This window comes from Tachysurus fulvidraco, chromosome 12 (genome assembly GCF_022655615.1).
Source record: "Tachysurus fulvidraco isolate hzauxx_2018 chromosome 12, HZAU_PFXX_2.0, whole genome shotgun sequence".
Lineage (NCBI taxonomy): Eukaryota > Metazoa > Chordata > Actinopteri > Siluriformes > Bagridae > Tachysurus > Tachysurus fulvidraco.
This window is the reverse complement of record NC_062529.1, coordinates 17,296,545-17,310,558: the sequence shown is the minus strand read 5'-3', so window position 1 is coordinate 17,310,558 and position 14,014 is coordinate 17,296,545. Positions and strand designations below refer to the sequence as shown.

The 14,014-nt window shown below is 38.7% G+C and overlaps 1 protein-coding gene across 5 annotated transcripts in view; it reads left to right on the top strand.

Moving 5' to 3' along the window:
- myt1lb (myelin transcription factor 1-like, b) overlaps positions 1-14,014 on the top strand; it is a 108,485-nt gene that overhangs the window by 44,198 nt on the left and 50,273 nt on the right. For all 5 annotated transcript variants that reach the window (XM_047821843.1, XM_047821844.1, XM_047821841.1 and 2 more), the window contains 2 exons: positions 4,786-5,240; positions 9,489-10,592. In XM_047821843.1, the coding sequence (XP_047677799.1) occupies positions 4,786-5,240; positions 9,489-10,592 (1,559 nt within the window). The remainder of the gene's footprint in view (positions 1-4,785; positions 5,241-9,488; positions 10,593-14,014) is intronic.

The following is a 14,014-nucleotide window of genomic DNA, read 5'->3' as shown; positions in this document are numbered from 1 at the left end:
TGTGTGTGTGTGTGTGTGTGTGTGTGTGTGTGTGTGTGTCAATCGGGTATGTAGTAAACAGGAAATAATATGTAATGTCTGATGTATCTCAATTTTTCTTCCTCTATTTAATTCTAAATTTATTTACTGAATACAGAATATATACATAATCAGAAAGCATAAGGATGCTCCGGCGCTTTCTGTCTTTCCATCTATGTGTCCATCGATGTAAAATTGGAGTGAACACCCAAGCAGAATTGAATGATGGCTTCTCTAGCATAATCGAGACTCTCTTGTTTGACTTTTCTATTGAAAAAGTCTGTTAGGTTTAATATCCTCACAGTACACTCCTCCACACCTCTTTTTCTCTTCCCTCCCACTGGCTCCCTGCCTGCCTGCTTGCCAAGATGGCAAATCCCACTTGGATTTGAGCAGGAGATCACCATGGCGACGGCGCTCCTGCTGCACGTGCCTATAGATCGTGTTAGATAGGGCCACAGCAAGAGAAGCTCGCTCAAACGATGAGAAGTTAGAAATCGTTCAGCCCAATCCCTCGCCCTGATTTACAACGAGTGAAAAATAGTCGAGAATAGCGTGCCATGCTAATGACCAGGTAAAGCCTGAATCCCTGCAGCGAATAAGCTTTAGCATTAGTGCTCACACAGCACTTCAATAAAGTTCACCATGTAGCATAAAAACAATCTAGTAGGTCTGGATCTCTGGTATGCATCTACACTCTTTAAAGGGCCTCCCTGTTGTCATTTAAGTGACCTATTTTCACTAGTATCTTTTTTACTGTGTAAAATGATTCTTGCTATTAAATCTACACAAAACTGCAGGTATAAGTGGTTTTTGAGAAAAAGACAGAGTACAGCAGGCCACAAAATCATCTTGTACATGCCAACATAGAGACAAGGGTGTAAAGAAATTGTAGTAAAAAGTCTTCTTTTTTGGTCTCATCTCTCTGCACAGCCACAGCACCTTTAGTGTCAAGTGTGTATGGAATTTTAATTGCGGAGCAGGCTGAATGGTGTGTGTGTGTTTCTCCAAGGTCATGTGGTAACAAAATAGGGAATGTATCAGCGCCAAGAAACCCTCAATGAATGAGTCAGCAGCATTAGGGCCCAGACACACAAACACACATTCACACACAGGTATTTGAAACATAGAGCTAGAAAGGATACAGGAATTATATTACAACTTAAACCTGAGAATACGGTATTTACATTTCATAATGTATCGACTGACTCAAACAGCTTGTATAACATGGAAAAAGCTAAAGACTAAATTCTAAAAAAAAAAAAAAAGTTAGCGATCAATATCATCTGTAGTTATTGCTGGTGTAAGTGGCCAGTGTAGTCATCATGTTAGCCAGGACAATCTGCTTTCACCTCTGTCTGACGCATCTCATGATTCCCATCCTACTCAGGCCCATCCACCCAGACAGCGATGGACGTGATTGGACAGATCGAGGAATGTCTCTCATTCTCTTTCACTCCATCTCTTCCCTTGTCTGCCTGGCCGTTCACACAGAAGCCGCAGGGGAGCAGCCCTGATTTATTTGGAGGTTAGGGAGACAGAATGACTGGCATTTTAATGTGCTTTTGAGATGTTTGGTCACAAGTACTATTGATCATGGTGTGGTGGAGCCCTCCCCAGGGAGGCAGGGGAGCTGGGTATGGCTGTCAGTCCAGGAATGAGTTCCTGAGCCAGGCTCCAATTAATGATATGACGCCCTGGGTGTAAGGGTCAGCCCATTAAGTAATCTTCCAGTCTGGGGATATTGAGCCTGCCAGTGGACAGTGGAATGATGGACACTGGGTAATTTGGATCTGAGCTGCACTGTGTTTTGGTTCACATGGGAAAGGTTGGATTAGGAGTGTGTGTTTGTGTGAAGAGTGGCCATTGCTCTAAGCGCACATCTAATGTTAAACTCGGTTGTGTTAGATTAGCCACTACTACACATTAAAAAACGGACATTTTAACTGAAAGAAAGCAGAATGTCACTGAACCAATCCATTAGGGATGAAACACAATGCTGCTTTCTGTTTCTGGTTTTGGATGTGTACCAAACGTGGGCGTGGCAGAACTGCCAGTATTGTCAGCATGGTGTGTGGTTTCTGTGGTTCAATTAATTTATTTGGTCCTATTTTGCAAGATATAAACAAACCTGTCTCCTAATTTAAACAATCATGACCCTGACCAGGCATTTACTAAAGATGACTGAATAAATATATTTTGTTTGTGTTAATAATCGTTCATGTGAGCGAGCAGTCAGTCTAAATGATTACATGAAACTAAAAACCTCATGCTTACACTTTTTTTTTTGTCCCGTGTTCCCTCAGTCCTGTTAAACACATTTAGTCTCAAAAAGGTATATTGAACATATTATCTGTTTATTCTTAACAATATGTTCATATTCAGTTACAGTACATCCTCACACTCCATGTAGTGCCAGTCAGCCTAAATACTCCTAATGGGACTGGCATTCATACAAACATCCCACTGGCTTGACCTTGACAGAGTGCCGAGTTTCACCGGTGCTAGTTTCACTTTCAAGCCATCCAAATCCAAATAACACACCTTCACTGCCTGACAATGCATCTCCAACCGGTGAAGAGGTATAAACACGTTGGGGCTACTCTCACATGAATCAGGAGCTTTTCATAGTTGAATGGTTCCTAAGTGCACTGCATTTTTCGTCATATTCCCTGAAGTTGCAATCCTGTTCAGCAGGGGTGTTGTGCAGTTCTGAGAAATGGGTCATTACTGACTCCCTGTGGTTCAGAGAGTGAAATAGATTCATCTCCGACCGTCAGGACTCTGACTCAATACATAGATTATCAGATTAGAGCATTCTGCCAGGTGGATCTATAGAATATATTTTAGCTTCAGGTGCAAGATTCAATTAATCACCCTATAATCTCCTGACTACTTTGTGGGTGTTTACAGCTTAGACCTCAGCTATATATCATGGGTGGAGGCTCTGAGGAGATGTTTACATTTATATAAGCTATGCTGTTTATCATTTCATCTTCGCCTGAGAAATATACAGCATTTCTAGTGTTTGTATCTAATCTATCTTCCTATAAACAGTATATATTCATCCAGTTCTCAATAGAGCCTATTTTCTGTATGTGTAACAATTATGCTGTAAAAATCATTTAGACTTAAATAAAATAAATTGGGGGGGGGGGGGGTGCAGTGGCTTAGTGGTTAGCACGTTCGCCTCACACCTCCAGGGTTGGGGGTTCGATTCCTGCCTTTGCCTTGTGTGTGTGGAGTTTGCATGTTCTCCCCGTGTCTCGGGGGTTTCCTCCGGGTACTCCGGTTTCCTCCACCAGTCCAAAGACATGCATGGTTGATAGGCACAAGCTCCCCTTGACCCGAGAAGTTCGGATAACCGTTAGAAAATGAATGAATGAATGAATGAATGAATGAATGAATGAATGAATGAAATTACGGTCAACAGTTTTCTTTTGAATTTGATGAAATGTTATTAAAATAGCAAAGATTTACCTTTTTCCCAGAGATTGCCAGAGATAACAGACACAGACTTTCACAGACAAGCAGCATCTTGCTTTTCAAAAAATATGTGCCACAGCCAAGATTACAAGCTACAGTTACACATATTGGTCTTTATCAGCAAGGATGACATTTTTGTCAATAATTCCCCAATGACACAACCATGGTGTACAGTTTCTCCAGTCTACACATGTCTCACATTGCAAATTTGTAACAACGTGTAAAGCCCCAATCCATATGAAACGTACATGGGTGAGGATGAGGGCTAGGGGCAGGATTAGGGCTCTTTAGGTGACCAAGTCACTTTTGTTTATCTGAAGTTCTTTTTTTCTCCTGATCTTATGCTGTCTAACCGACTAATGTGACACGATCAAATATAAATACATTATTTGGATGGAACAGATTTCTAAATGGATACAAATACAGACACAAATCTGAGGGCTGCTTATTCATTTTTTGAACCATCACGTGAGCAGGAAGTTCATAAGATTTTCTATAGAGCTCAAAGGCTTGACTCTGCCCACTAACAAACAAATTATTCTAGAAATTTAAGCAACCCAGACATTTGGAAGCTGCATGTTAGACGTTCCACGTGGGTGAGAGAGAGAGTGTTCAGACAGGAAGCTCACAGGACAAACAAAGGGGAAGTTCATTAACATCAGCATGATGCATTTATAGCACGCATTCATTCATCTTTACTAACCTTCTCTTTATGGTCAGGATAGTTTAGAAGACAGAAAATGTAGCTACTAGGTACAGTATATGTATTCATGTCAAGAATGACAACAATAAATTCGTTAGAAAATAACGCAGGAAGGTTCGAACAAAAGTAATAACTATGCTCTACTGTTTGCGGTACTTGATTTACTGCCAGTCAATGTTCACAGTCAATGTTGACATTTTTAGCATTTTTAAGAGCATTTAATTTAAGCTTCAGTCTACACCAAGTTTGGGGGAAAATTCAAACTCAGAGACAGATATAAATATTTGAATATATTCATTGCATCATTAACATAACTCACATATTTACATCTACTGCGAACAGATGATGTTGTAAACAGTGTCTCAGCTTTCTACATTGTCTCAATCTTTCAGCTTTATACAACATAATGAATAATCGGTAGTATTCCACTCCTTTTTTTCTCCATCACTTTGGATTTGGCTAGTTCTAAAAATAGCCTGTGACAGGCTTGAATGACATGGTGTGTTGAGACCAAGGGAGAGACTGAATCGAAGCAGGCCAGCTGTTTAATTGGCTCTCTCTTATCTCTCCCCATGCAGTGTGTACGGCTGCCCTGTGGCCAAGAAGAGGAGAACACAGGACAGACTGCCCCTAGAGCCCATGGCCAAGAGGAAGGCCTTTCACACACACACAGAGCAGCAGCCCATGGACAACTGCTACCACACAGAGATTGTGGAGGAGAAAGACGAGGAAGAGGAAGAAGAGGAAGAAGCAGGCGAAGAGGATGTGGAGGAAGAGGAAGAGGAGGAAGACGACGGAGAAGCCGAAGTAGAGGAGGACGTGGAGGAAGAGTACACGGATAATGAGGAACAAGTGGAGCAGGATGAAGGCGAGGTAGAGAACGGAGAGGAGGAGGAAATGGAGCAAGAAGAAGAGGATGTGGTTGAAGATGAGGAACGTGAGGAAGGAGAAGGTGAGGATGAGGAAGAGGAAGATGACGATGAACAGGAAGAGGAGTTGGAGGAGGAAGAGCAGCAGCACAATCAGGATCAAGGTACAAACTACAAAATCTATCTATCTATCTATCTATCTATCTATCTATCTATCTATCTATCTATCTATCTATCTATCTATCTATCTATCTATTAGTAATATAAAATGGAATAAAGTTGAGACAATAACCAAAATAAATATTTGAATAATATAATAATGTATACATGATAAATTGTCAGTTTTACAAATAAATATGTAGTAGTAGATATTTATATATAATAGTATTGTAGCTTGCGAATATATTTAGCTTGATTCTGTATGAAATCACTCTGAAATTGGCTGAAACTCCAGGAGGAGGGAGAATTGACTGCTCGTGCTCTTTAGAGGAAGGTCACCGTAATTTGAGGTGCATTTAGATGCTTTTGCTGCAACCTTCAATGTGATCGCAGCAGCAGGCTAAAAACAGCACCTCCAGACCATTGCCTCCCACACACTCGCTTACTTCCAGTAGTATGATGCCCTATTTTGCAGATTCATAGCTCAAGCAGCAACTGCAGGCAGAACAAATACACCGTAATAAATACAAGATTGACCCATAAATTAGAAATATTTTTCTGAGAGAAAAGAGAGAGAGAGAGAGAGAGAGAGAGTATCACAATACAACTGTCTGGATACACAAAACACTGTTTTTATGACACAATATTAGATGTTTGAGGAAATACATAAAGCATAGCTTTGATTTTTATTTCACTATTTATTTATTAAATCGGTTATTTCATCCTACATCCATAAATTAAAAAAGAGATTATAGAGCAAAGGCTTGACTCTACATACTACCAACAATTAAATTATTATATTATTATTGGCATCTGCATGCTAAACAAGCTTGGCTAGCTACTGTAGCTGGTAGTTTAGCTAATGCTAATGCAGAAATGTATTATCTTTTTTTATGTAAAAGGTGAAACATGACAGCTTTGTGCTGTTATACTGTAGGAAAAGAGACTTCACGACTCTAAGTTTGATGAAGTATTTGATTCCTGCTATGCCAAAAAACTTTGTGAGACAGCCATTAGCAGCTATAAACACTTACAGGACTGGATTTAGTGGACGTTTGACTCTTTTTGGCTGCTTTTTTGGGTTGTATGTAGGTCATTAAGGAGAATACAGGAGAGAAGGTTGTTGCCTTCCCAATACTTCCCAGATACTTACAGACTTTTTGAGCAAACTAATAGATAGAAATTATTAACACTTAGTAGTTACTTAGTAGATCTTGTGTTTTCCCATCATTCTTTAAGACATTTGTGCATATGTCCGGAATAGTGCTTAGTTCCACATTTTTATAGCTGAAAATATTCATGAAACACATTACATTTGTTTATATTGAAATATTTGTGACATTCTTAGTGAATTCTTTGATTGGTGCAACATTTGGTCCTAGTCTTAAGACTACAATACGACAAGCACAGTGGCGTTAATAATGTTATTGGTACAAACTTTGGAAGCTGATCTACAGTATCTGTTTTTTTAGAAGACTGTAAAGATGAGGAGCTTAAAGCTCTACTAAAGCTCTGCTGCATCATTATCTTCAGGTACAGATTTAATCTGGCCGGTGTCACTAATAAAATTGGACACTTCTATTTCCAAATCAATTTAAACCTAAAAACAACACAGAATTTATTTCTAAAATAATTTCATTATAAAATAAACCGTTTGCACCACTGAAGACCACATATTGATTGGAAATCTAACTGTCCTTCAGGGTGGATTGTCCCCTGATGGGTTCTAGACTTTACATCCAGAGTTTGTTAAAGTTCTCCTTTCATAAGAACAAAAGAAACATCAGTGCCATGATTGTAAGTAACTGTGGCAGAGAAAAGGCTTCCAGGAATCTATATTTTATACTCACTGCAAAATTACATTAGTAGATAGTAGGCCAGTAACAGTATGATCTCATCCTCATGGTCATAAAGTCTGAAGGTCTGTATGAGTGGGTGTGTTTTAGATGAATAACATCTTTCTTGCAGACACTCTGGGCACCACACTGGGCAGAAACCTCACTTCACCCAGTCCCCAATAAGACCTGACATTGCCTTCAAGTCTAATTATGAATAGTGCATCCTACATGATTTGCTTTAATGCTTTATGATATGCTATAGTACAGAGAAGGTAGCGAGCGAGAGTACTGATGAGTAAACCCTGAAAATTATGCAGTGTCCTACAAAATTGCTTTACATCCTCCAATAGTTTCAACTTTTGTCCTAATAAATTACTCGTACAGCATAAACTATTCCACAAGCAAAACCCGAGAGAAGTGACAAAAGATTCGAATCTCTCAGTTGTAAGTGAAGTGTCATTGTTAGCCATTTCAATGGCATGCACATCGTAGCATTGCTAATCCCTCCAATTCAGCCTTGCTGCTTGCTTCCTATTTAATCTGTTTCACTTCCACTCTCCTTTGTGTACCTTGATTGCTCTTCAAATTGCTTTTCCATGGCACGTTTAAATTTGACTGTTTCCACCAGGTGTCTCAGTGTCCAAAGCATTTTGATGCCAAGCATTATTCTTTTAAATTTCTGCTTTGGCAATGACTGAGCATGGTATGCACTGAAATAAATCTTGAGGTTACAATCAGTCCTTTGAGCACATTTTTGATCAGTGATATTGTAATTTTCACAATAACAATATAATGGGCTGTATTTTGTGTGTGTGTGTGTGTGTGTGTGTGTGTGTGTGTGTGTGTGTGTGTGTGTGTGTGTGTGTGTGTGTGTGTGTGTGTGTGTGTGTGTATGTATGTGTTTATGTGGGATGGATGCTAGACAATTTTTATCCTTTTTTTTATTTTTATTTTTAATTTTTCAGGGGGTCAAATATTTATGTGCTTTGGTAATCTGTTTGAAATCACACAAAAGACTGTGACATTTAAGATAAACCGACATCCTTTCTATAATCTTACCTCAAGGAGGTTCTTTATTTATTCGCACCACTTCAACAGAAATAGGCGACAGCATGCAAATACTAATTGTAAATATAATTCACTAAGTAAGGCTATTAATTAAAGTTCCTCTGCTAGTAAAGTGAAAGTTTATATGGGGGACGGGGTCTGTTAGCTGGGCATTTACTGTATATTAACCAGCATTTAAAGTACATTTGGATTAAAACGTGAGATGCCAATCCATCCTGCTACACATGCTTAAGTGATGCACAAACTCTTAATCTGTCTGTTTTGATACCAATATATTTATTAGTCAAAGTTGTACTTTGCTGTCATAAACTCATAAATTGTCAGTGTTTTACTTCCTGTTTTATGGCTTTCTTCTGATGCTTAATATTCAGCCCCACTCACAAAAGATCGTTGTGTGACACTGTCGTTCACTGTCTTATAGCAGATCACAATTTCGCAGATACATTCAACTTTCCACCTTCTAAATGAGATGTGTTTGTCTGAAATGTGATCAGACATAATTAGTGTATTCATGTATTAAATTGAGAGCATGGTGGCTTGATGCTTAGCCAGATTGCCTCACACCTCCAGGGTTGGCAGTTTGACATCCTACAGTATGTGCTTAGAGTTTGCATGTTCTCCATATGCTTCAAGGGTTTCCTCCAGGTACTATGGTTTCCAAAGACATGTTCTGTAGGCTGATTGGCAACTGTAACTGTGTGTGTGTGAGAGGGAGAGATAGAATGTGTGTGTGTGTGTGTGAGAGAGAGAGAGAGAGAGAGAGAGAGAGAGAGAGAGAGAGAGAGAGAGAGAGAGAGAGAGAGAGAGAGAGAGAAGCAATTCATCCAGGGCGTTGGCAAACCATCCAGGGTGTCCCCTGGAAAGACTCCAGGTGCCCTGAGACCATGTATAGGATAAGCACTACAAAATATCGATTAATGGATGAATGTATTGAATCAGAAACATCATTAAACATTTGGCAATAAACAAAGGTTTAAAATAAAGCCTTGTGTAATTGTAGGCATTCATAGTATATAGTGCTGCGGATATTTTTCATCTGTATTGCTCTTTGAATCTTTACACATACTCTTTAATGCATATTGGGCTTTGTAATAATGACAGTAAACTAATATTATAATTTATGTATTATTATTTGGCTGCCATTTAGAAAGTGTGTTTGCACTTATGCCTAAATCTCTAATAGAGAAAACAATAAATATGTTTGGCATAAGATATATTTGCCAACTGACAATCTTAATAGAAACCCATTACATTATGAGTTTTGGAATAAAGTCAAAGTTTGGTAAAAAATTGTTATTTAATAAAGCAAAATAAAACATAATAAATTCTACTTTTTTTGTTTTTCAGCTGGCAATCAGGTAAATGGGATTTACATCAAACCCAACCCAATGGTAGAGAAGGATGACAACAACAACGATGAGTACGACAACTATGATGAGCTGGTGGCTAAGTCTCTGCTCAACCTGGGCAAGATTGCAGAGGACGCTGCATACCGAGCCATGACGGAGTCTGAGATGAACAGCAACTCCTCCCACAGTGCTGCAGAGGAAGAAGAGGAGGAGGAAGATGAGGAAGAGGAAGAAGAGGATGATGAGGAAGATGAGGAAGAAGACGAGGAGGAGGAGTGTGACAGTGGCTCTAAGAAGGGTGAGCTGAGCCTTGATGTAGATAGTGATGTAGTAAAGGAGACTGTGGACTCTCTGAAACTCCTGGCCCAGGGTCATGGAGCTGTGCTCTCTGACAACCTTGAAGAAAGGGCGTATCAGGAAGATGGAGTGAAAAATGAGGACTGCAGCAGCATGAATGGCTTTGCTGGTTATGGGTGTAATGGTAATGGTAGCAGTTGTGCACAAAACAAGGCCACTAGCAATGGACAGATGGTTGAGGAAAGCGATGAGGAGGTGTGCTTGAGCAGTCTGGAGTGTCTGCGCAATCAGTGCTTCGACTTGGCGCGCAAATTAAGCGAAACAAAGCCGACAGAGCACCTCAGCCACATTCAGGAGGGGCACCAGGACACTCTGTTGCACCAGGACATGTATGGAGAATGCCATCAGCAGCAGCACTCAGAGGAACGTCGCATCCTGGAGCGCAACTATTCGGACATGGTCAACCTCATGAAGCTGGAAGAGCAGCTCAGCCCACGCTCCAAAGCTCTGTCCAGCTGTGCCAGGGAGTATGATACTTACAGAGATGAGGACACCACGTCAATCACCTCGGACCGGTCAGACGACGGCTTCGACATGACCAAGGGTAACCTGTCGCTGTTGGAGAAGGCCATAGCACTTGAGTCTGAGCGGGCCAAGGCTATGAGGGACAAGATGGCCTCAGAGGCAGCCCGGAGAGACAGATTGCAATTGCACGAAGAGAACCATGGCCTGAGACTCAGTTGTGCAGAAGAGCGTAAAGCCAGACTGCATCACGATGGCCTAAAGAAACCCTACTATCATAAAGGTGGGTGAGAATTTACTCACGTTAGAATAGTTTGGATATACTGTCATATAGCTGATGGCGGTTTGAAGGTGTGATTTTTGTATATTGCTAGTAAGCAGCTAATCCATACAGTCCCAATTACAGTATCTTGAGGAAACATATTGGGTAGAACAGAGATTCATAAAACAAATCAATATAGTATATATTGTACCATACTACATGCATAATTTGATGCATCATACAAAACTCAAATACTTAATATTACTTGTACAGTATACAAAGGTCCAGCTGAACAACAGGCATAAACAAAGCTTAACAACTGATGGTTAATTTATTGCCTACATGTAATATTCTTTAAAGTGTTTACATTTTGTGTCATAGTGGTGCTAGCATTAAGGCCTTAGAAAAGATGATGCAGAGGGAATAGAGACTTCTGTGTTCTATGACTATTGTTTGTCTTGTAGCTAGTCTATGGTCTGATGAGTTACCGTCTGCTACAGAATCAGAATCAGAATCAGCTTTATCGCCAGGCATGTTTTCACATGCGAGGAATTTGTTTTTGTGACAGACGCTCCACAGTGTAACAGAATGACATACAGTATAGACAAAATTGTATGTACACATTTACAGGTGTGAAATGTGCAACTGAAGTATACAATGTATACAATGACAGACAGAGGAGGGCACGGAGAGCTGGGTTCATTTGGGCTGAAGGAGTGATGGGATGATGGTGTTGAAAGCAGAGCTGAAGTCCACAAACAGGATCCTCACATAAGTACCCTGGTCTGTCCAGATGCTGCAGAACATAATGCAGTCCCATACTGACCGCATCATTCACAGACCTGTTTGCTCTGTAGGCAAACTGCAGAGGGTCCAGTAAGGGTCCAGTAATGTCCTATAGATAAGCCAGAACCAGTCTTTCAAATGATTTCATGACCACACATGTTAGAGCCACAGGGTTTTGGGTTTCTTTAGATAAATAAAGTATTTCTTTCATACATTTTTGGGCTATGCTAGCAAATTATTTTTACATGTTTTTGGTTTAGTCACCTAAAATATTTTGCCGGTTGACCTCCCTGTGTCACTTTTAGATAGATAGATAGTTGCTAAAGGTTAGCTGGAGTTTCTTAAATCTTAGCAGTGCTAATGCTAAGTACAATCTCCTCAAAAATGGCATCACAACTTAGTTATAGAATTGATCTGTTGGGTTGCTAATTCATTCCTTTACTACAATGCAATGCTAATTTATTTTTCTGTGTGTTGGTGAGATTTGACAGCTTGCTACTTTTTATGAATTCTATTTTAATAAAATAGTATGCAGTATAATAAATACCCAAATATGAGAAAACTTTTAAACACATTAAAAGAACCAGTAGCAGCAGTCATGGTTACTTCTCTGTTGCCTCCCTAACGTGTACATGAACTTTGACAAACCAAAGTTGTTGCCTTTAATAAGTGTTCAAGTGATGCAAAAAATATGTGTAGAGCTGTTCTTCCCATCCCTTCCCTGATGCAGATATCTAAAGGTGATGCTGGAAATAATTCTATGAATAAATAAATAAATAAACAAACAAACAAACAAACAAACAAACAAACAAATAAATAAATAAATAAATAAATAAATATTTTATTTAGTGGCCTTCAGGAACCCTCTGAATTTTCACAATAATTTTGTGAAATATGTTTTTCTTTTTCATCTCAATCGCAGTTATAGCATATTAAATAATAAGCATCCACATCAGTCTCTGTAGTCTCATTTCCTAAAGTAAATGTCAGTCACCACATATAATAAACCCAAGCCTCATCCTCGATCTTATTGAAGAGGCTCAGTTTGTTTAATTCATTCATTTTGATTAATTCAGTAAGTTTTATTCTACTGGCTAAATTCCCCAGTTTTTTAATCAATATTCAAATATTACAGCGTTGTCCACAGCCACTCTACAGCTTGTGTGTGACAGTGTATGCGCATCGCAGATATTTCGACAGCTGGTATTTATACTGCTTACAAACTGAATCTATGAGGCTTATGTCTGCTCATCTATGGCATGTAGCAAACCGGTTGTTCAAGCATAACGTTCACTGCATGGGTTACACGTTCCTTTACATACGCATAAACAAGATGGCTGCCGCTGTGCACATAACCAGAAATGAATGCTACGACATTTGTATAATACCACTGTAAATAGTGGGGATTTATAGCACCACGTGACTCAGAACCTAAAACCGACTAAACGAATGAAGGTCTCAAATTGTATAATCATTCAAGTCAATTTGAATACATTTTATTTGCATAGCACTTTTAACAGGAGACATTGTCACTTTATAGGAATATTAAAAATCCAGAATATAAATGTTAAAACTCAGTAACAGATTTCAAGTGTGAGGAAAAAGCCTTGACCTCTATACTTCCCTTCTATAAATGTACACTAGGAGCAACTTAAATAAAGGAATTAAATAGGAGCATCAGCATAATTTCTGAATTCATTATTCAGTTTTAACAAAAATCCTTTTCTGTTGAAATGATCAAACATCCAATGATGAAGACTTGAGTGCAACTGCACTCCAAAGCCGTTCATAATTATGTACTATGCTAAGTCTTTAAGCACTAACTATCTTTTTTTATACATCTGAGCAATTGAGGGTTAAGGGCCTTGCACAGGGGCCCAACAGTGGCAACTGGGTGGACCTGGGATCAAACTCACAACCTTCCAATTGGTAGCCCAATACCTTAACCACTAGGCTACAACATGCTTACTTTGGTTGATTGATTAATTTCGAAGATTATTAAAAACATTTGAATGTAAAGTCATAGTTTTTGACATGACACCAAAGTTTTAAAGACAAACAGAGCTTGTCAGCGTGTCTAATGTCACTGTGCATGAAAACGCTAAACATTATACAGTTTGAATTGGAAATATCACAGACCGTTCTACCTTTCTTTAAGTAGAAACACTAAAAAATGGTGTTTTGAATACAACATATATAATAAAAATCATTCATTTCATTTTTTAATGTAAATATAACTTTAGGAATATTTACTCTTTTTTTTTTTATATTTAGACATTAGTTTAATCATATTAAATAGAGAGATTTAACCTAATTTTACTTAACTTTACTTAATCTAGATACAACAAAGTGAAGAAATAGATTTTTTTAATGTGTAAATTGAATAAGTGAATTTTAATCCCGTACACATTAGCAAAGCTAACGGCATGTTTGGCTGTGACAGTCAGTGGGATTTACTTTTTAAGTACATCTTTAATGAGAATGTTTTTAAAGTATATTACAATTATCAGCAGTCTATTCTGGCATTATTTCAAAGACTCACAGAATTTATCTGCAGTAATTACACTATCAAAGTATGAATACAAACAATTTTTTTAATTAAAAAGGCATTTATTTAAGTTTATCATCACATTAATATTTTTAACAAAAGCCTTAAA